The 23,091-nt window shown below is 40.9% G+C and overlaps 1 protein-coding gene across 3 annotated transcripts in view; it reads left to right on the forward strand.

Moving 5' to 3' along the window:
- FILIP1 (filamin A interacting protein 1) overlaps window positions 1-23,091 on the forward strand; it is a 103,658-nt gene that overhangs the window by 66,831 nt on the left and 13,736 nt on the right. Inside the window, exons 1-2 of one of the 3 annotated variants that reach the window (XM_027713590.2) lie at window positions 10,812-10,820; window positions 18,520-21,325. In XM_027713590.2, coding sequence (XP_027569391.1) covers window positions 18,635-21,325 — 2,691 coding nt within the window. In that variant the 5' untranslated portion in view covers window positions 10,812-10,820; window positions 18,520-18,634. Of the gene's footprint in view, window positions 1-10,811; window positions 10,821-10,967; window positions 11,201-18,519; window positions 21,326-23,091 lie in introns of those variants that run through there. The other 2 variants (XM_027713588.2, XM_039379141.1) reach the window with 2 other exon arrangements.

The raw sequence follows: 23,091 nt of genomic DNA on the forward strand, positions 1-23,091 counted from the left end.
AATATATTCACAGGATCACAGATCACAAATTCTGTGGTAGTCTATTAAAATAAATAATTTTAAAAACCTGGCAATGACAAATACAATTTCTGCACAGTTAAGTAAATCTGAAGGTCATCCATTTTGTAGGTCCTGTTTTACAGCCCTATCTGACTGTAAGGCAGCGACAGTTCAAAGTTCATGTTTTAACTAATGAATCTGGTCCCAAGTTCCAACAAAATGGCTCCAAAGGTAATTTAAAAATGAGAGAACAAACAGCCACATCTGACTGTGGAGAAACAATATGAAAGTATTGCAAGTGTTACACAATGTGAACTGGGACTAATCCAAATCCATCTCTTTACACTTGGATAGTCCTCAAAACTGCCCGGTCTTTCAGTCACTTCTGGGATTATATAAAATGGTATCATGTGTTGTTTCAGCTATTCTTCCAAAATTTTTTCTAAGTAGGCATCAGCTTCACAGCCCTTGAGAGAGAATTACTATGCAAAACTATATGTAGTTCATTATTCCTGAAACCTTGCTTGCTAAAATCATCAATTCAAATGCTCCCAGGGTCAGACGGGGGAAAAAATGACTTCATTCAAAATCTGCTCATGAACTCAAACTCTGTCCAGTGTGCAATAGGTAACAATTTTAACGTTTAAAGGGTCTTTGGCATGTTTCAGAGTTATTATATATCAGTTCACAGTTCTACAGAGGCCATCGTTTTAAGTTGTCATTTTTTTAGGCAAAGAAAACAAGAATTGAATCAGGGTCATGTAGGGAAAATTGCTTCCTCATTCAGAAAGATTCGAAACAGGTTTCAGTTGAAGTGCCAGGTTTCAGTGAATTTCTAAAAAATTTAGATAGATGCCAATTATTTACAAGTATAAATATATGATAATAGGCACTCAAGTTTGGACACGTTGGATCTTTGCTTTATGTTTAAATGAAAGTTTACCTGTGCAGAGATGCACAGGGTAATTAGTGACGTACATGACCTACTACTTACATTAATGCCCTACTGATATTCAAGACCTGTTCTATATGATCCAATAATTTCCACTAAATTGTGTGAACAACCTCAAGATGTCATCTGACTAGGGGGGTTATTATGACTCAGTGAGGTTATATAGAAGCTTTCCTAACCCTAAACAGATGTAATGCTTTTTCCATCTTCTTTCCCCAAGAGGGTGCTAAGTTGTGCATTCCCTTCTCATTCCCACAGTATCTCCAGCAGCAATGAAGAATAATTTTTTTTATATTTGCATCATTTCAGTTTTAATTTTTTTGAGGGCTTATATGTGGAAAAATCATAAGACAGAAATAAAAAACCCAGGGGGTGCACATATCCAAACAAAGTGGTTTTTTGAAATTTGCCAAGGCCTGTGCAAATCTGAGGGGAGAGAAATGCAAAATGTATAATTCACCACATATTTGTAAAGTACCTGAGTAGGTGCCTGATTATCATATTGTGTTGCCATAGTTAGTGTTTCAACTAACTTTTTAAAAACTCATTAAAACATGCCATTTAGGGTGTAAGATTATTATAAATGTCAACAAAAAAAATCTGGTGGCTTAATTCACAAGACCAGCCAGTCAAAGAACCATATCGAATGACCTTGTGATTATGATTCACCTGCACCATGGGAGACCTTCAATCCTTCAGTCAACCTGTTGGGACCTGAATCCACCTCTGTGAGGAGGCCCTCCTGGTCACATCACTGGTCCTTTGGAGTGTCTGTTCCCATTCTTCCTGGGCAAAATTGTTCTACTTTTGCAAGTCATATAATTTTGAGTTCTTTTCACCAAAGAGGTGAAAATCTTCTTGTAGGTCAGTGTCTAGGTATTCAAATTACCCCAGGAATTCACTGGTCATCTTCTGAAAAAGCAAGGATTTTTCACTTGTTGGTTTGGTGAATTGTGCCAAGATGTATCTCTGTAGCTTTTCTTAAAATGACAAAGATGGAAATGAAATTACTGATTTGAGAAAAACAAATGTTTCACTGAAATCCACATGAAACACCTTTTTCACTTGAATGAGAGAGAAAAATAAAGACTTTTTTTTTTCTTGATACTTATTGAATTTTTGATTCAGCTCTGAAACTGAAAAATCAATTACTCACACAGCTCTGTTATTCAGCTGCTTATGTTAGGGAATGATTAATAGTAACATAGCTGAGTATGTAATGCCCTAATGAGAAAAGATAAAGAAATGAGCAGAAAATGAGTCTAAATTATAGCAGAATGACAGCAATGCTTTTCTGATGATAGCAATTATGTCATAGCTGAAAAAGTATCTCTTGGTGACAAGTATATATATCACAGAATGAAAGTTCCTGTACAGTTCCATTTAAAATGTTTATTTTCAGAGGAACTGGAAAGGGATAGATGTATTCTCTTTCATCATTTAAATGTCAGTCTTTTCCTAGATGACTTAACTTGTTTTAAAATGATGCATTGCTTTCAACATTTTTTCATTTTGAAAATTACTGCCTGGGATACAACCCTGGTTTCCAAAAACAGCAGGGGAAGAACAGTGTATGTACTGGTGGAAGGCAGGCGGGTGGTGTGGAGAACGGGGTATTGCCTCTTGCAGTTGTTACACAGCTCATGTGATGTGGGCATGGCTAATCTACAATAGAGAAGAGTCTGTCCTGGTTTGACTGGCCTGATAGACCAAGTGCTGTTGGTCCAACTTGCTTTCGGTGGCAAGCATCATTGCCTTGTGTGCATCATTAGCACACCAAGCTCTCTACATCCAGCTTCTTCAGGTCTTAGGAAATAATTAATCTGTAAACATGCCATCCCGATGCTGGATTTTATGAGCACAAAGCTGGCATTGTTGCAATTCCTCTGAAGTCAGTAGAGCTCTTCTTGATTAATGGGATTAATGAGAATCAGAGCAGGAATTCTGAAATGTGTGTATGCATATACCTGTAGAAGTTTATACATGCATATATAAAGGTATTACATACAGCAGTTACTTGAGTGGATTTATAGCTTCTGCATGAGAGTTTTCTCTCCAGAAAATTAACTTATACATATTTCCTGTAAGATTATATTTTTGTATAACTTCTATATGCATTTTGGTTCATGATAGTAATAATAATAGCAGTTGTAGTAGTAATAATAATATTAACAACTCTTTTTTCATAATTTCTACAGATTAATTATGCCCTTGTATTTTGAATTATTTTTAGTCAGTATTGCTTATTGATACTACCAGCGAGGCTGTAAACTTTTGCCTCTTTGTGCTTGAGACATCATTTGCACTTATGTCACCATAAGATTTTTAAAGTGATTTGTATGCTCAGTGGAAGTCAAGCTCTGCAGTTATTCTGAGAGCAACACAGATGTGGTAGAAAGACATTTTAAGGCAAAGGCAAGCACAGCACCTTCTAATTCACACTCACTGTATGAAACTGGGCCGGTTTCTCCTTGCTTGCTCTCCATCTTGCAACCTGAGTTTTCCCTGTCCTTTTTTTCACCATTCAAACACTCAACAGGTCAGGACATCATCTTGGAAAGGGGTAGCGCAAGCTAGAATTATTTCAGGCTGAGGAGAGAAATAAAACCAGATATGCCACTCCTGGAGCAAGTAACACAGGGATGCTGGTGCAAGAGTCATACTGCTTGTAAGTGTTTCCTCGAACGGAAACATCCTTGTGTGATGGCTGTAGTCAGCCCATACCTCTGGTCCTCAGAACAAAAGACAAGTATGTCATAAGGCCCAAATAACCTCAGGTGAAAAATTACCTTCAGCTCAGACAAGACGATGGGACTACCAAGGATGTGCAACAGCACATTTGGGCAAGCCAAATACAGATCTGCTCAAAAATCAGGTGTCTGTGAAGATTCAAATTTATATGTGCATTTGTTGTTTTTGGGTTTAGTTTGGGTTGTTTTGTTTGTTTTATCCTTTCCTTTTAAAAGTCTTCATTGATTGCACTCCAGATATCTATGGGAGTCTTTTTTGGATCCTGCTCTAAGCAACTAGAAGTAGAAGGTTAAAATAGCAGGCTCAAATCTTGAGCAAGTTTAGCCCCTGTGGGAGGGCTGGGGAGGGGTGCAGACTATTCTATAATGCCTCTCAATAGACACAAATCTAATACAATCAGCAAACCTAAGAATTGCATGAGCTGTTGTAAGTAGCTATGTGGTAGTCAAAAAGCTCTGTGTAGGTGTAGGGGGCTTTAATTTGGTGGTTTTTTTCACAGTTGTGACGGGTTTGTTTTTTGTTCCTTTTTCTGATCGGGGGAGAGGTGCTCATTTATGCTGCACCTCCAGAATACATGGGCAAAAAGCACTAGCAAAGGTGGGGTTGTGAGATGGATGTGGTAGGCAGGTGTGCCCTCTTTTGTGTTCAGGGTCGTGTCTTAAAAATTGATGAAAATACCTTCATAGCCTTTCAGATTGAGATTTGAGATATGACATATTAGCATGTGGTGTGACAAACAGGGATTACTCAGTGCTGATGTTGTTAAAATCTATCAGTCCCTCTTTAGTTCATAAATGCAGCCACTGAGTGCTCTTCCACAGCATTTGAAAAATTTACTAAGGATTCATTATTGCTAAGTCACTGAATATGGCACTCACAGGAAGCCATGTTTAAAAATCGTGAAGGAATCTTCATGAGATTATTTATTTTTGTCCGCTTTTGTAGGTGTGATTGTTTTATTCTTATGTCAAGTTGTGACTGAGGTGGCCAAGTATGATATAAACAAGTGCACACATGCCTTGTATTTCTAGAAGTGTCTGAGACCCTGCATGACAGAGATGAGTTTTTATATTGACTACACCTGAGCAGTCTTGCTCTCAAGTTCCATTGATGTTGTACAGCTGTGTGAGCTTTTTCATGCTTGACTATCCCAATGTGTGCAATGATATGAATGGTGCTATTTCCTAAATCCAGATTTGAAACCTCTTCACTCTTTTTTTTGGTACACTTTCCCATGTTTGAAACCCTCTCATGGTGACTCCAGACACCGTCACTTGTGTTGTTTGATGCTAAAATGAAGCAGCAATTCTTTGGAGTCTGTTTTCTCTCGTTTTTCCTGCCCAGTTTTTTTTCACTCTATCAAATATGTTATTTCAGTGATGTGTCAAATAGGAAGAAGTGAAGTGGGCAACCTTTAGGTTAAGGTGTAGGACTCAGGTGCCTTTTGACCCCAATCAGTCGCTGTATTACCTTGCTTTGAGGAGGGGTCAGTGAGAAGAAGCACAAAAGAAAAGCAAGTGCAGAAAAGGTCAGCAGGAGTTAGAGCAACAGGGCAAGAACTGAACTGAGGGACCTAAAAGGTCCCTCAGGATGAGGAGTAGCAGGGAGACAGGTTTAGGCCAACAGAACAAAAACAACACAAAGGTGAAAATCAGTCAGGCTTAATTTCATGTCCCAGACCCACCTTGAGCAAAAGAGGCCAAGACATTCCCAAAAGACTAATTCTCTCTGTATAAACTGAGAACAGGCATGGTTCTCCTGGCTTTCAAGGCCTTGAAAGGAGCTCAGTCCTCCACCTATTTTTTCCACAAGAACACCTAGCACATCAAACGTGAGTAATTCAGAAAAACAAGGGTGGAGCCCAGAGCAGGTAAAGACAGCATTAGCAGGGTGCTCTGATGGAGCACAGGTAGATGAAGCAGCCAGCACTAACAATGGCAGGTCCACAGAGTGCAGCAAGGAACCACGTGCACTTCCCTGAGGTCCCGGACACCTATTCCCCTGGCTCCAGAGATGCTTTGGTCAAAGGGTCACAGCAGGCTTCTATGAGACTATTGGTGCTTATTAACAAAATAGTGATCAAATCATACTACAAAACAGTAACCTTGATGGGTCCTGCTTCAGCTGTAATCACTTTTACTTAAGGGAGTTGCACCAGTATGGGAGATGCTGAGCTTTCCCAGCTATCAGAAAGATATACACAAGTGTTAAGAAAGCAGAAAACTAAAAGGAAGGGGGTGGGGGTGTGCATCAGGAAAAAAAAAGTCAGAAATGCTTTTGTTAAAGTTTTAAATCCTGCTTCCATAAAAGGCAGCAGATTCTAACATAGGGCAATTTTCATGCTGCAAAGAGAAAAATAAAACTTAGGCAGCATGACTTATTTAGAAAGATCTAAGAAGTAATAAAAAAGCCTGTGTGCAAATGTGTGTATGTGTGTGTGTGTGTATGCATGCACAGTTTCTTTAACAGCTGCATGGAACAACCTGTTTTAAATAAGCACAAAGGTGAACAAAGCCAGTTGTCAGTGCAACTCACCAAATGAAGTCTTTTAATGTGCATTACGTATGCCATATAAAATGTATTGCCTGAGATATAACAGCACAGAGTCCAACTCGAAATCTTTTTCTCAGGCTTTTCCTACAAAGTCATGTTTCAAGTATTTACTGCATTTATCTTCATTATTTGTTTCTCTCCAAAAGGCCCAATGGATCACCTTGTTCACTATATCTTCAGCAGCAAATTAAAATCAGCCTCTTCTCTCCCTCAGTATTTAAAATTTTCATGTTCTCACAAGATGCCACTGAATCAATTTGTACCTGTTACACTCAGAGTAGGCAACTGGCTAAGTAGAAAGCGGAGATCAGGTCTGACTTACCAAATGAGTTTGACTTACCAAAAGAAGGCAAGAAAACAAAAACAAAATAATGATGGAAGATTTTTCACTGCTTTGAAGGTTTTATGAACAAAAAAACCCTTTGATAAGCACACAGAGTACCTTTTCATGTATGTAAGTGAACACAATTTTAGGAAAAGCTTTGCTTTGCACAAACAGAAATATTTGGGCTTTTTGTAACATATTAGAGAACTTGGAGAGAGTTGCAAGACCTCTGCCTTCACTATAAATGTTACATGTGTTTCTGCACTGAAGATGAAGAGCCAACAGAGAGCAGGGAAGTCTGCTGGAAATGTTACAAAGCCGTATTTACAGATAATTTTATAATCAGGCAACCATTTGTTACAAGTCTCTAAGATCCACAAGAGGAATCTATTGCTGTGAAAAGCTTAGGCAATTTTTAAAGAGAGCAACTTATCAAAGAAATGTGTAGTCTATTAGCACATCATTAAATTGTTAAACCAATTCCATCTTTTGCTTCCCAGTTACTCTCCCCTATAGCAGACAACTGCACCAGGTGCACAGAATAATTTCTGACTTTTGGAGGTGAATTGGAATTTAGGATTCCTATCTATTCCCTCCCCATTCCCTCCAATGCTTTTATTTCTTGTTTGTTTTTTTACCTCATCTCACAATGTTGAAAGAGCTGCTTTACTCAGGAATGTGTTTCTTGGACTACTTCATCCTAATGAAAGCATGAACAAAAAGATTCATGAGCAAGTTAGATTTTCCCAGCCTTTGATGTGACTTAAAGTTGAAGGTACTCTTGAGAAATAACAACATATGGAGCACCTTTATATATTTATATAGATACATAATGTGATTTCTCTGCAGTAAAAGAAAAGCTGTAAATGTTAAAGGCCTGTTTGACCTCAGCTGTGACATCCTACATGATCTCTCCTATAGCTCTGGTATTGGCATAGTGGTGGGTACCTGGCGTAGTTGAAATGTGGATGGAGAATACTGTAATTGTAAAGTCCCATAGTGGTACAGACATATCTCAACTAGTGCAGGTGTGTAGGCTCACCACTACCACACTGCACTTTGTCTGACAAGTCTTGTGGCCAGTTGTCTGCTGGCTCACATCCAGGCCACTTTGGCAACTCTAGATCACGTTCCCTCTTCTTATATTTCTAAGTTGCAGAGAAAGCCGAGGGAGCTGGCAGTCTGGCATAAGTCCCCTTTGGGGATCACTGGTGGTCACAGGTGCCACTGGTGACTATCATGAGGCATTGTATGTGGTATACATCACCTTTTCTTAGGGACCCAGCCCGATTTAGATTTTTCTCAAGATGAGGTTGCCCAGGCCCTAAAAAGGCTGCCCAGAGAGGTTGTGATGTCTCCATGCTTGGAGGTGTCTAAGACTGAAGTAGAGCAGGCCTTATGCAACCTGCTCTAACCGGACCTCCAAGAGGCTGGACTAGACATAATCAAGGTCCTTTCCAACCTCAACCATTCTATGGTTTTATGATGTGGTACTCTCTGGAGGACATGCATTTCCTGATGACTCTGCTTGCACCCATCTTGACTTAGACTGGGATGGGCTCTGTAGCGTCCTCTGAGTATTCCCTTTAGCACATCTCTTGCCAGGTACAGACACTGGCAATGCCCCTGGTCACCTTCTCTTCTTCTTGTGGCACATTATAGTTCTGGCTGCTGGTTTTTTGCTACAAAAATTGTGATAGGTAGAGACAATCCCTTGAGGTCTCTAGTGTGAGAATCCACTGCATGTTTGTTGGGATTCTGAGTTGTTGGACTTCATGAGATAGGTGATCCCTTTTAGCCTGAACCTCCCTTCTTCATGTCACAATCTGTACAAAGCTGACTACTATAAACTCATGGCTGCTTTCCTAATATAATTATTAGGATCCTCTTGATGTCCCAGAACAACTTTCTGCTCTGAGATGAGACCATGAAAACACAAATGATGGAAGATGTGTTGCTTGCAGTTCCAGCCTGGCCCAAGTGTGGCAACATGGACAAAAGAAGGGCCAAAGCAGATATGACACCTAGGAGGGTTGTTGATTTGGGAGAGGTGGGTGTTAGAAATGGAGTGCAGAGGTGAGGAGAACCTGAGACTGAACAGGGGGAGCAGCAGGACTGGGACAAGCTGTGCAATGAGCTCAAAGCCCAGAGCCAGCTGGGATGCTGTGTGTGCCCAGATAGCCTCCTGCCGAGCCAGCAGCGCTGGTGGAACAGAGCCTTGCTCTCAGCTGCTGATCACAGACAAACTCATCTGTCAGCAGATAGTTTTGAAACTTGCTTGCAAAGTGCTCTATGCCTTTCTAGTATCGAACTGCCTCCAGCCTGACACCCTGCTACTGCTATCCATTATTTTAACTTAGAATGCAGACTTTTATGCCAGCAATATAAAGGATCTAAACTCTTCTGACATCTCCTGAGGTGCCCATATAATGCCACATCATAAAATTTCAATGGTCAATATCTATTTCAGTGTTTGCCATTGTGCATGCAATTTCCTCTTTTTAAAGAATATTTAGCTCTACCAAACAATTGTTCGGATTGCAAAGGACAGAGTAAGTAGAGTAAGCAGAACATTTGTCTGCTCAATGCATGTGATCATTTGTGTTTGCAAAATCAAACACGTTTTGTACAGAAACCTTTCCTCTGGCACTGGAAAAATAGAAACAAAGCGAGATGCATCAACTTTGCACACAGGAAGAAACAATCTCCCTGTAGGACCCCCAACTTCATCTTTTGGAAAGTGTTCAGTAAATGAGGCAGAGGATTATAAAATGGGAGTGAATGATTAAGGTTAGTATATGTTTCCCTGGAAAATGTGACTCTACTCCTGTTGCGTTTGTGTGACAGATTTCCTACATGGTGCTAGTTAAGTCATGTGAAGCTAATTTACATGGATTGTGAATGCTTTTCACTCTAAGAATGGTTCTCATTTTGGGGAGCTTGCTGGATCTGAGCTCTGATGTGCAGGAGTCTGGAGCATGCACTCCTGGGTGGAGGCAAATGGGGTTGTGATCCGAACACACGCAGCACCCACCCTGCAGCACTCTGAAACCCACATCCTGTGTACCCTGGAGCAGGTGTTCCAACCAAAACCTTAGTCCCTTTGCGCTTCTCTTTCACACCCAGAAATTAATAATTCTGTTCCCCGCAGAGTCTGAAGAGGGTGTGGCAAACAGGGCCTTGAATAAAGAGCATAAAATCAATCACTAAGCACCTGCTTTTCAAATGTGCTCTGTTCAGCCTGTGTGCTGAATGAGGTAAGGGTCCTAAGGAAAAAATAATTAAAGAACATGAAATTAGATAGTTTCTCAAAAATGTAAACATACATTGGTCCGTTTTTAATGAATAATAATATTTGACATGATATGCTTTCAGTGTTTTGGCTATTAAAAGTTTCTTAAGAAAAGTGGAAGGTGAACAGGAAGGAAAAGAGGAAAGCAAGGGTGAAGGAGGGGAAAGAGAAGGAGAAGGGAAAGGGAAGAGTGGTTTCTAGTTCCCCTTGTAAAGACTGAAAAGGTGACTGTGAGCAATCTAGGGAATCATTAGGCAAATAGAATGAATCCCCAAATTCTTTTATGTTGTTTTAGGAACAAAAGAGCTGGTTTAGGACTTCTTTAACGCAGGGTACGAGCAGAACGATGTTTTTCAGACCTCACCAGACTCGGCATTGCTACTATGCATGAATTTTCAAAAACAAACACGTGCATATATTAAATCCACAGGGGATTTTCTTCATGTATTCATGCCTTTAGCAGCTCATGTTAAGATCAGCCAGCGCGCACCAGCAGTAGTACTGCCACTTCAAACAGCGCCAGAGAACAGGAAAGCAACAGAACTTTTATTGAGCCACAGGAATGAATCGGCAGCTGGGACTGGGAAGCATCGCTTCGTGCATCCCAGTTCAATTTAAACAAAAGCAACTCACAAGGGTTCTCTGCGATCAAATTATTAGTTCTTAATCGTTCACTTCTAAACTGTACCTATAAACAGCCCGGAGTGGTTGTCAATAACAAACCTCTGGAGAGCGGTCCCAAAGGGAAGCGCTGGCAGACGCGAGCCGCCGGCTCAGCCGGACCCTTTCCCCGGTCATTCCCGGCTCCACCCCTCGCCTGCCCCGAGGGGAGTACAATGCAAGGCGCAGCCAGCACCTAGCAGCGTGGGGACTAAGCCGTGCCCCGGAATCTCCCTCTTTTATTTTTGTTTTGGTGGCTTTAAAAAAAAAATAAATCTAGTTATAAGGTAAGAGAAATTGAGATTTTTTTAACGTAATTTTAATTTGAGCGCTGCTAATTGCTGTGTACATGCGCACTGCGCTGGTTCACTGAGCGCACTGGGCATTAGTGTAGGCGCCCGCGGGAGGGAGGGAAGGAGGCTGGAGCGGGGTCTGCGCGGAGCGGAGGGCCCGGGATGCTCGGCGGCTCCGCTCCCGCCGCCGCGGCTCCGGATCCAGCCTGGCTGGACAGGCCAGGACAGTGCTGAGGAGCCTGGCCGGCCCCGAGCTGACCGTAGCGTTGGGCTGGAGCTCTGGAAGGTGCACCTGGTGGGGCTGTGCCGCGGGGCTGCCTCTCCCGAGCAGCGCACACGGAGGTCAGGGGAGGAGAACCGCAGCCCGGAGACAGGTTTGGCAGTTTTAATCTCTCACCTGAGCGCTGCTGCGCCTTTGCTCCCAGCTGCTGTTTGCATGCTTTCTGTGCATCCCCCTTCCCCTTCTCTGTTCGCCGAAATTAATGTGGGTACCTCGACTGGGGAGCTTGGAAAAACTGCCTGTCCGTTTGGGATACCGTTTCGTAGTCCGAATGGGTGTCAGTCGGGTTTTGTTCTTGAAGATCTTTGGTGTTTTTTGATATTAACAAGATGCTGGAAAGGTGGCGGGACACTGAATTTAATGAGTGTTCTTATTCAAAAACACTGCCTTTAGCCACTGTTCACTTGGAGTAAGACACTTCTAAACAAATGAACTATTTCAGCAAACTGGATTTTAGTTTTTGCAAAATCAGTATTAGAAACAGAAGGAGGAAAAACAACTGTTGTAGGTGGTAAGCAATGTGTCCTCCTAAGGAAGAAAAGACTTCCTTTACTTTCAGTATATTTTGGGAACTCTCACGTAGTTTAGAAGTAGCAAGAATATTAATTTGCTTGTGATATAGTTTGATACAATCACTTCTCAAAAGTTAATTCAGCAATGAAGAATATGCACTTTTTTGCACTTTGAGTTTGTGTAATATGTAGCCACAGAAAATTGTCTTTAGATTTACTAGAACTGATAACATTTTTTTTAAAAGTTTGTTCTGTGATAAAACTCAACAGCAGCCTGGCAGGTTCTATAGTAAGGTCATTCAAATATTTTTCTCATTGCTTATCTCTAAAGTTTAATGGATAGAAAGGAGAAAGTAATACAGATGTGCTTTATTCTTTTGCTTGCCATGGGATCTGATCTCATTTACATATTTCTTCTCCCAGTCGAGATTGATATGTGGGAAGTAGTGAAGCTGAGGATTTGAAAGTGTTACCTAATTTTGAATTGCTCAATTTAAGTGACAGGCTGGATTGTTTTGCTTCCTGGAGAGCCTGAGCACCTTTTGTCTCTCTTTGATTTTAGATGAAATTGTAAGTACTCAGAACTAGCAAACTTCAGCCTTTGGATATCTCAGCCTGGCCCAAACATGGAAGCACTCAGAAATAGTCCTGACATGTGAAGGATTTCCCAGTGGCTGTAGAAACAATCTTCAAAATCAGCTGTTGTACACTGAAGGGGGGGAGGGGGGGGAGAAGGGAAGGGAACTCCTTTATTAAGTTAAACCACCTCTTGCTGGTTTACATTGTCTGACATCCCTTAATGGGCAGCAGCTTTCTAGCTACCACTAGGAAGTTGTCCAGTCTCTCTAACTTTGCAGATACAGTAGCAAACTCTCTAGGTTTGAAGTGGAAAGATGAGCTTGCGAAGGCATTTGCTTTCCCAGTGAAAATTCCCTTGGGATTGCTGTGTGAGCGGCATAGAAATGCTATTGGCCCCTCAGGAGGAAGCAGCCTTCATGAGCCATCAGTCAACTCATCCTTAGAGTGACCAAGTCCTCATTAATGTACTTTTCCTTAATCTCCTCTTACAGGCTTTCGAAAGGATAGGTTAGAAGTGATTACATTCCATCACCACAAACCTTTTGGAATGTAAAAGGCAAAATAGGTACTATAGGAGCAGTACAACAAATGGCTTTGTGCTAGAGCAGCAATGAGGAGCTCTGTGGATCTTCAGGCTGTCTATGAACTCAATTAAAAGGTCCTGCAGAGACCTTACCTGTTTCCCTCCTTCCCATCCTCTTTTTTCTAACTGCTGTTGCTTCTGCTGCCAGTTTTGATTGCAGGGGAAATAGCTCTAGATTTCCCTCCTCATTGGCCCCTCCTGCAAGTGCTTCATTAAACGCTGGGGGACACCTTGGAAAGCTTGGCTTAGTCTGTTTGCAAAGCAAGAGGCTAAACCAGGACAACACAGCTGAAATGTGGTGCCAAAATGTTCACATGTACACAAACCACAGAGGCAGCTCGTGTCCTTTCAGGACATCTTCTGCCTTGCCCTGCCTTCCCAGGGTTTCTGTGTGTATATAAGTGCACGTTTCTATGCTAGAGATGGTAAAGGTTGTATGAGTATTTGTGATGTTTTCTCATCTTGGTGGAAGTACAAATGGAAAGAGAGGTGCATACACTGGTATAATTTTCAATAAGTGTTTGGGAGGCGTACTCTGTTTTAAATACTCTAAAGTGAATTTTTTTTGAGGGGAGTGGTGTTTTTTTGGAAATCACTGAGCATCTTTCCCCTGATAACTGAAACTTCTTTGTATTTTCTTAAAATATTCCCACTTCAGAGAATGGCTTCTCGTATCAGCTATCATTACTGCTAAGCAGGAGTTTTACAGTTCCCAATTTGCTCTATTTATTACATTTCAAATGTAATAATGAAGTTTATTATCCTTCAGAAAGGAAGAAATTGTTTACTGACCACTATTTGTAATTTCTTTTGCAAATGTGAACAAGAACATGCTTGATTTTAGCTAAGGTCTTGCTGCTGCTACTACTTTTACCATTTACAAATAAAATAAATCCTGTCTAAAATCCAGTAGTGCCCATTGGAGCTTTCCTGTTGGGAAACTATTGCAGTGTCTTTCAAAACCATGAAAATATTATAAAGTCTTGCTCTAGTCTGAGTAGAGACACTGTAAAAATGGTACTGTGGGGTTTCTCGTGTGCATCTCAGTGATTACACTTGACGTGTAGACTTAAAACAGAAAAAACAATAAGTGAAGTCTGTAGCTTTATTGATACAATGAACTGATTGGTCTTAAAGAGAATGTTAAACTACCCTTATGGCCACCCAGAACACTCCAGCAAGAAGCCCTTCAGTCACTCTGCATTTCTCACTTGAAGGAGGAGATACAGCCATCCGTACCTCCTGTCCTTCACAGCAGACTCAGGGACTCGCTTGCAGCAGACCAAAGCCCTGCCTGGGTTGGACACCACTTCCCAGCATACCTAATGTGCTGTTTTACAAACTACCTCTATGCTGTAACCCAGGAGTGTCTCCTACAAATACATTGACAGGATAACTAGACTTTCTGGCAGCTGAGGGTGTGGCAGGAAAAAAGGTATAGTGTTGACCAGGTTTACCATCCAAACCTGAAGGAGTGATGAGCCCCAGCCTGAGTAAGGCAGTCAGAACTGGTAGGATGAAGCACAGGAATATAACTATAGTAAAAGAAATGAAGGCACATCTCTGGAGGAGTAGGGTTGTAGCTGTCAGCATCCCATCGTGCCTCTGTTGATCAATATGTAGCTTGTAGGAGGAAAGGGGAAGCAGAAAGACCTTGTGCAATGAAACCTAAAGGACGGAGGAGAGGGAGGGCCTGCTTACTGACCATCCACTCTGCCTTCCTCCTTGCTGACTGCTTCCAGCACACCATTCATGAAAGATGTTAAAACTTATTCCATAGTTGGTCTTCCTCCACCCTGGTGTTTGCTTTCTCTGCAAGCTGAGATTCATTGTTGAAAGTCCTCAGTCTCCTACTTCCCCAGCATGGCTGCCCACAGACCTCCCTCCTGCTACTCTTGTTGTGAACAGCTAAGGCTGTGGAGGGATGCAGGAGATGCATCTCCCTATGCAGCATGGACCACATGAGATTGCATCGGTAGCTTCTGTAGTCCAGCATCCTGTGCCATGCCAGCCAAGTATCTTTCTTTATGGTTCAAAATCAGGGACCAGCATTGTCCTGGAGTGTTTGTTTTTAGCTGAGGCAGTTAACAGTTTGCACACAGTCATACCTAAGGGTTCGCTACTTTATTTATCCAGTGCACTGCAAGGGGTAATGTCATCATCTTGAGTATTGGACACCTGTAGGGCACCTGTTCTTCAGATTCTGTGGGGAGGACAGATAGTAAGGAGAGGGAGAGACCACCAGGACTCTCATGGCAACAAAAGATCATGTATTTGGGGAATGACCTGGGCTGCATGCTTTGAGGTGATACTTGTGGTAACCCACTGAGAAACACACAGACTTAGCAGTGCTGTCCATAGAGGAGCAGGCAATGTGATCACTGTCTCCACAGGGAACTGGAGCATATCTACATGTTGGGGTCTAGATGCTAAACCCCTGTTTGTATCCAAACATTTCTTCCCATCTCCAGAAACAACCACAAACCAAGACAGCAAATACAGGGACTGGGCTGGGGGTACCAAATGTTTGGCTTGTCAGTGTTTTCGCTGTATGTAGCCCCATGTTTCATTATTAAAAAGGTTTTGTTTTGTTTTGATTTTGACCCTGAAGGCAGGTGTTTTCAACCTTTTGACAATCCAGAGTGTAGTTGCTCTGGATAACACATTGAAGACGCACATGCAGGGAGTCTGAGAGGCTTTTAGTGTTGCATTGGAGCCCATGCGGTTCTGCATTACTTAGCAAACAGCAACAGCAGCAGTCAGATGAGAAGCTTGGTAGTAAATCTGTTAAGAGGGTCAAGAAGGAACAACCTCACCTTGCAGTCTGCTGAAATTCCAGTTTAACCACTGAGGTATGAAAGTTGTACAAGAATGGAAAAGCAGAAAGCGAGAGCAAGCTTAAACTCAGCTTTATTTTGGTGTTTAGAAGTTGCACCAAAAAGGCGTAGAGTTTGTTAATTACTTTGGTAATTAGCACACAGATTTGTACACTGCTTTCCCATTCATCCCTCCCAGAAACAGATTTTAGAAACCGTTTGCCTAGACATGGAAAACAGAAGTATTGTCAAGTGTCTTCTCTGAAAGTTCACTTGTCAAATCTAAGATAGTGTAGTTTCACCATGATAAAGCTGAGGCAGGATAAAATGCTGCATGTTGCTTCCTACCTTGCTCAGCAGAGATATGGTAGCAAATTCACCTCCATGCATTGGCACAGTTACAGTGCTTTGTTTTCCCAGAGGGGCCAGGCCAGTTAGCTCTCCAGCAAGGCAGTGACAGGGCTAACGTGCTTTCTTCTCCTGTTACTCAGTCTCATGACTGGCATTTTTTTTTTGTCTTAGTTTAACAGATATTTGTTGGCTTTCTTGGCATTATTCCTCAGTAGACTCTCAGGTAATCACATGGGGCCATGTGTTGCCAGTGAATTATTTTGCACTCTGCTTAGCAGCCTAGCTGGTGTATACCACCTGGAGCAACTGCTGGGTGAAAATCACACATGAGTGCCTAGGAATTAAAAATCATAGGCAGTTTTCTAAGCATCTCTAGATAGGCTTTTGAGTGTGGGACAAGGGAGGCTGGAAACTTTCTATTATGTTCATTACTTTGGGAGATGGGTCATTTAGAGCACCACTAGGTTAGGGTACGTTATTCTGTCTTGGCAAATATTTTGTCGAAGGGTACATACTATTTCTTTAAAAATATAGCCTGGGGGAGAGGAGGAAGAGTTCTTGGCAGAAACATTTACATGAAGCAGTGTGATAGAGCAGCCGGGGAATATATTGCATGCCAATAAAGTTCCTTCTTCAGTGTGAAAAGTGCATGCTTTGTGAGTGACAGTGGGTCTTTTTTTACCTTTTGATATTTTAACTTGACCCATCCACCAGCATGCCTTTTCAGTCCTTTCCAAAGAGATGCCAAAGCTGAAGAGAATTTTTTTTTTTGAGAATAATCTGTGACCCAGCAAGGTTGGCTGTACGGTTTGTTTGTTTTTCTCTCTTCCCCTGGTTCCTACTATTCTCTTACTCCCACATTCTATCCGACTCTTGTTTTCAAATGTATTCTTTAGCCTTCTCCTTCCCTACCTACTGCATCCTGTGTTCTGCTTTCTGACTTCCTTCTCTTTTCTTATAGCTTTTCTTTCCAGTTCCTCTTTGTTCTGGTCCCCGAGGAGCAAGGAGTGAAACATTAACAGTTGCTGGGAGTACCGAGTTAGTATGGCTGTTATGAGTTTAGAGTTCAGGTGAGGGCTTTGGGAGACATCCTGTGTGTATGACATTGTGCCCCAGAGTCCTTTGCACTGCTTCATTGCTGGGGTAGCAGAGAGGAATGTTTTATCTGTGCTTCACCCGCTATCATCTACAGCCTGGCATTTAAGATAAAAATACTGATCAAAGTCTATCTTTGCTAAGATATGGATATTCCAGTTATTGCAACTCAGTTAACAGGCATAAATTGTTCTACTATTATCACTTCGATGTGTGTCTCATTTATAAAAAAGAAGCTGCAAAGCTTCAGACAACAGGGTAAACAAAGCAAGTGGATTTGAATTATCACATGTCTCGATAGGGTATATGGGAGTTGTAGGTACTATGACAGTGGTTTGGAAAACACCATTTCACAGTAAATTCAGCGTGTGTGCCTCTGTCTAAGTTGGAGTGCTGCTTTTACAATAAAGCTCTTGGATTGGTAGGGCATACATCCCTGTGTTATCTGTACCTCTTTGTCAATTGAGGATCACCATCCTCAGAAATCTATGCTTACAACACAGAATCATAGAATCAACTGGGTTGGACAAGACCTCCGAGATCATCAAGTCCAACCCTTAACATGTTCAAGAACTTCCTCTACTGATGTCAGCATATCCTGAATATAAATCACAGGTATAAAATACATTACTAATAATATCTCCATGTTGCATGGGTAAGGCTGGAAAATGTAGGTCTCTATTATCCTTCTGGGGATACATCTAATTTGTGTATTGTGAGCTTTTATAGTGTCTGAAAATACACCTTTACAGACCATATAGAGAAGAGCATTTTCTAGATGAGGTTAGCTGTAGCCAAAGGTTTGATCAGTCTGATCTTTGTGGTTCACAAAATCTACTAAATGGAAATGTGTTTGGAAGAAGAAACTTTTTAACATAACAGTCAATGTGCTGGCAAATTTATCTTTCTGCTAATTTTGTATGCCTGTGATGCCCAGATAGTTATCAGTTGTGTGCTAATGTAATCTTCTGTCCTGCTGGTTTATTTATAAACCAGGATTGGTCCGTTTATGTGTGGCTGCATATGGCAATTAGTTTTCACTTTTTATCTTACTTTACACATTTTTCTATATGCAAGACATAAGGAGGAATCCACCTTGTAAAACAAGTTTGATATAAATGGATTGGTGAGTAGATAATACCTGTCCTGTTGGAATACTATGTACTTTTACCAACATCATTCTAACAGAGAAATAAATAGAAAGAAATTAAAACCAGATGTATTTTTTTATCTATATATGTATAAAATTTCACTGTGTTTCAGATTTCTAGATGATTTTATACATTTTTCATTTAACTTTTGTAATTTAAAATATTGGGTTTGGGAATGTAACTGCAGTAGGTAGTTATTCTGTGATTTCTTGCAAGACTACTTGAAATAAAAAAAGAAGCTAAAACAAAGGTGATTTTTAAAATGGGGAAATATACTCACACACATATATATATTAGTTTAACACATATCTTCTAACTTGTTTCAGATTGAAGAAACTTCTTGAGCAGGAGAAGGTCTATCAAGCCCGGAAGGAGAAGGAACATACCAAGAGAATCAATAAACTAAGAGAAGAACTAGTCAAGCTCAAATCATTTGCACTCATGCTGGTGGATGAAAGACAAATGCATATTGAACAACTTGGTCAACAAAGCCAGAAAATACAGGACTTAACCCAAAAACTAAAAGAAGAAGAAGAAAAGCTTAAAATTATTAGTGCAAAAACTAAAGAAGATGGACAAAAACTGATGAAGTTAGAGGCAGAACTTGAACACAAAACTTCATCATTTTCTCAAGAACATGAGGAGATGACTGCTAAACTGGGTAATCAAGAGTCACATAATAGACAGCTAAGGCTTAAGCTAGTGGGGTTGACTCGCAGAATAGAGGAGCTGGAAGAAACTAACAAAAATCTTCAAAAAGCTGAGGAGGAACTTCAAGAGCTAAGAGATAAAATAGCAAAAGGGGAATGTGGGAACTCTAGCTTAATGGCAGAAGTGGAAAACCTCCGCAAGCGTGTGCTTGAAATGGAGGGCAAAGATGAAGAGATCACAAAAACCGAATCCCAGTGCAAAGAGCTGAAAAATAAACTGCAAGAGGAGGAGCACCATAGCAAAGAGTTGAAACTTGAAGTGGAAAAACTGCAGAAAAGAATGTCAGAACTAGAGAAGCTGGAAGAGGCTTTCAGTAAAAGTAAGTCTGAATGCACTCAGCTACACTTAAACTTGGAGAAAGAAAAGAATTTGACTAAAGATTTGATAAATGAGTTGGAAGTGGTAAAGACTCGAGTGAAGGACCTTGAGACATCAGAAAGCAAGTTGGAAAAGGCTGAAATAAGCTTAAAAGATGACCTTACAAAGCTGAAGTCGTTTACTGTAATGTTGGTTGATGAACGAAAAAATATGATGGAAAAAATAAAACAAGAGGAAAAAAAGGTTGAGGGTCTAAACAAGAATTTTAAAGTTGAACAAGGGAAAGTTATGGATGTAACAGAGAAATTGATAGAAGAAAGTAAGAAATTTTTGAAACTGAAATCTGAAATGGAGGAAAAAGTGTCTAGTTTGACAAAGGAAAGAGATGAGTTAATTGGCAAACTGAGAAGTGAAGAAGAAAAATCCTCTCAACTAAGCTGTAGAGTTGACTTGTTAAAGAAAAGAATTGATGGTGTAGAGGAAGTAGAAAGAGAAATTACAAGAGGTCGAACCAGGAAAGGACCAGAGCATGGTTGTCATGAGGACAACAAGATTAAGGAACTCACTGTTGAAATTGAAAGACTGAAAAAACGCCTCAAACAATTGGAAGTGGTTGAAGGAGATTTGATGAAGACAGAAGATGAATATGATCAGCTAGAGCAGAAATTTAGGACTGAGCAGGATAAAGCTAACTTTCTTTCTCAACAGTTGGAGGAAATGAAACTCCAGATTGCCAAAACCAAAGCAATAGAAAAAGGTGAAGTGGTGAGCCAGGAGGCAGAACTGAGGCACAGGTTTCGTCTGGAAGAGGCCAAAAGCAGAGATTTGAAAGCAGAAGTTCAAGCTCTTAAGGAAAAAATCCATGAGCTGATGAACAAAGAAGACCAGCTTTCTCAGCTCCAAGTTGATTATTCAGTTCTGCAGCAAAGGTTTATGGAAGAAGAAAACAAAAACAAGAGTATGGGACAGGAAGTTCTGAACCTAACAAGAGAGCTGGAGCTTTCTAAGCGTTACAGCCGTGCTCTGAGGCCCAGCATAAATGGACGAAGAATGGTCGATGTCCCTGTGACATCCACTGGTGTGCAGACAGATGCTGTAAGCAATGAAGCAGCAGAAGAAGAAACTCCTGCAGTGTTTATAAGGAAATCCTTCCAGGAGGAGAATCATATCATGAGCAATCTGCGACAGGTAGGTCTGAAAAAACCCATGGAGCGTTCTTCAGTGCTCGAGAGATATCCTCCAGCAGCAAATGAGCTTGCTATGAGGAAATCTTGGATACCGTGGATGAAAAAGAGGGAAACTGGGGCTCAGGCAACTCCTGATAAAGGAGCCCGGACCCACAGTAGTCCAGCACATCCTGGAGAGGTTGTCCTTTCACCAAAACAGGGTCAACCTCTTCATATTCGGGTGACACCAGACCATGAGAACAGCACAGCAACTTTGGAGATAACCAGTCCAACTGCAGAGGAATTTTTTTCAAGTACCACTGTCATTCCTACTTTGGGAAATCAGAAGCCACGAATAACCATCATTCCCTCTCCAAACGTTATGCCACAAAAAGGAAAAGGCAGTGAAAGTCCAATGGGCCCAGATCGTTCTATGTCTCCAGTCACTATAACAACGTTCTCCAGGGAAAAGTCCCCAGAGGGAGGGAGAGCACCCTTTGCCGACAGACCTGCATCGCCAATTCAGATTATGACAGTATCAACATCTGCAGCACCAGCAGAAATCTCTGTCTCTCCACAGTCACAAGATATGACCATGGGAAGAGCTGTCTTCAAAGTAACGCCAGAAAAGCAAACCGTCCCGACTCCAATCCGCAAGTACAATGCCAATGCCAACATTATTACGACAGAAGACAACAAAATCCACATCCACCTAGGTTCCCAGTTTAAACGTTCTCCCAGTGCTGTACCTGATGGTGCAAGTCCTGTGATAACAGTGAGACCAGTGAACATAGCAGCAGAGAAAGAAGTTGTGACTGGTACCGTCCTTCGATCACCTCGAAACAACCTGTCCTCGCGACCCGCAGCGAGCAAGGTGACAAGTACCATCACTATAACACCTGTTACAACGTCTTCCACCCGAGGAACACAATCAGTGGTAAGCAACCTAGTCTCATGATGTAGTCTTCGTGGTAAGGAGAAGGGCAACTCTGGTTTGGATTTGAGACACCAGAAGGAAAATGGGTGAGGTGAGGAGAAACTCTTGACTTCCCTACATTTGTTTCAGATACGAGCTTAATTATAAAATCAGAATTTGCCTGATTCATATATTTTTGTACCACTATTGGATGCTATATACTTTTGGTATTATTTCCTAAAGCAGTAATTTTCAGAGGAAGTCCCTTCAAAGTTACTTTCAAGTTATTTTCATAATGGCAATCCAGTAAAATTGCAAGTGAGAGACAGACGGACAAAGAATGATGGAGATGACAGAGTAAGAAATTGTATTTTTATTTTCTGTGAGTGCAATTCCTGACTTTTGAAAATACTCCTCATGTTTTTTAGCTTGGTTGGCGGGTCTTTAGACTGATCATGCAGGCTGGTGTTTCTTTGGTATAATCCCGTTATAGTTATAATTCAGTTAATGTCTGCTCTAATACTGAACTCCAAAGGAATAAGTAAGCAGACATATTACCATTGCTTACAGCTCCAAGCCTCTTTCAGCCAGTGAATAGTAAAGCTCTTTTTGTTCCTCTGAACTTCTGCAAGTGCTGTATTACAATAGTGCTTCCTTTAACATATTTTTTTCTGCTTTCTCTCTGGGCTTCTGTGGTGGTACCCCAGCTTGCTTTTCCTACTTCAATCAGTTTCTCACCTCTGTCTTTAATCACAGTGGACAGTATTTATTGATAATCCTTCCCCCGGTTTATTATTGGATGCAGTTTTGTGTTGCTTTAGTTGGAAATACCCTGGGAAAGAAGAATTTAACTGAAATAGAAAACCATCAGTACTGTATTAGTCCAAAAACTTACTCTTACTTAGCTAGACAGAGTCTGCAACAGATGCTTAGGGGAAGATTATTTTGAGTAGGTAAACACACAGTAATGTTTCCCTCAGTGTCTGTTCCTAGTTTTTGGCAATAGGTGGTTATTTCTTTCTGAACCAGGGCCTGTAGCAACATCTTTGTCTTTAATAGGCCGTGGCTGAGTTTTCTTCTATTTATTCTTTAAATTACTTTTTGAACTCATTTATACTTCTGTTTCCACACATCAGGGGGAAGTGAATTCAGTTGTGGGCTTTGGAAAAAATGCTCTTTTGTTCAATACCTTTTATGCAATACCTTCATTGTTTACAGCCTCTTTCTTGTATCTTGAAAAATACTGAATAGTCATCCCCTGTTCATTTGTCCATGCAGCTCAGGAGTCTGCAGACCCCTACAACACGCCTCTTCAGCCATCTCTTTCCAAGCTGAAATATCAAAGTGTATTTAAGATACACTTCCACACCTTTGCAGAGAGGCTGCCATTCCCATTTAAGCCTTCTGACATTAAGAAAACCTGCATTCATCATACAGATTTGTTTGGGGTTGCACATGTGCTGTCTCTCTCACCACATATATCATGTATTGTTGTACATTTACTGTACAGTGCTTTCCTACATATTAGAGGCAACTGTTCATTTTTTAAAAAGTCTTGAATTAATTAATTTACAAACTCCTTTGTCTCTCAGAAGCTTGGAAAACTTGTTTTTAAACTTTTTTTTTTAACTAGATGTCTGTCTCTACTGTGATGATGCATTGAACCATGGCAGACAAAACTTTTTTGTTTTGTTTTGTTTTTTTTTTTTTTTTTTCTGGCTAAAAACTGGTTTCTTTCTTCATCCTTCCTGATTTGGAATGTAAGGAAAATAGTTCAATCATAAGAT

This window comes from Pipra filicauda, unplaced genomic scaffold, assembly GCF_003945595.2.
Source record: "Pipra filicauda isolate LSUMZ 115617 unplaced genomic scaffold, ASM394559v2 scaffold157_size4220110_pilon, whole genome shotgun sequence".
In the NCBI taxonomy this organism is placed as follows: Eukaryota; Metazoa; Chordata; class Aves; order Passeriformes; family Pipridae; genus Pipra; species Pipra filicauda.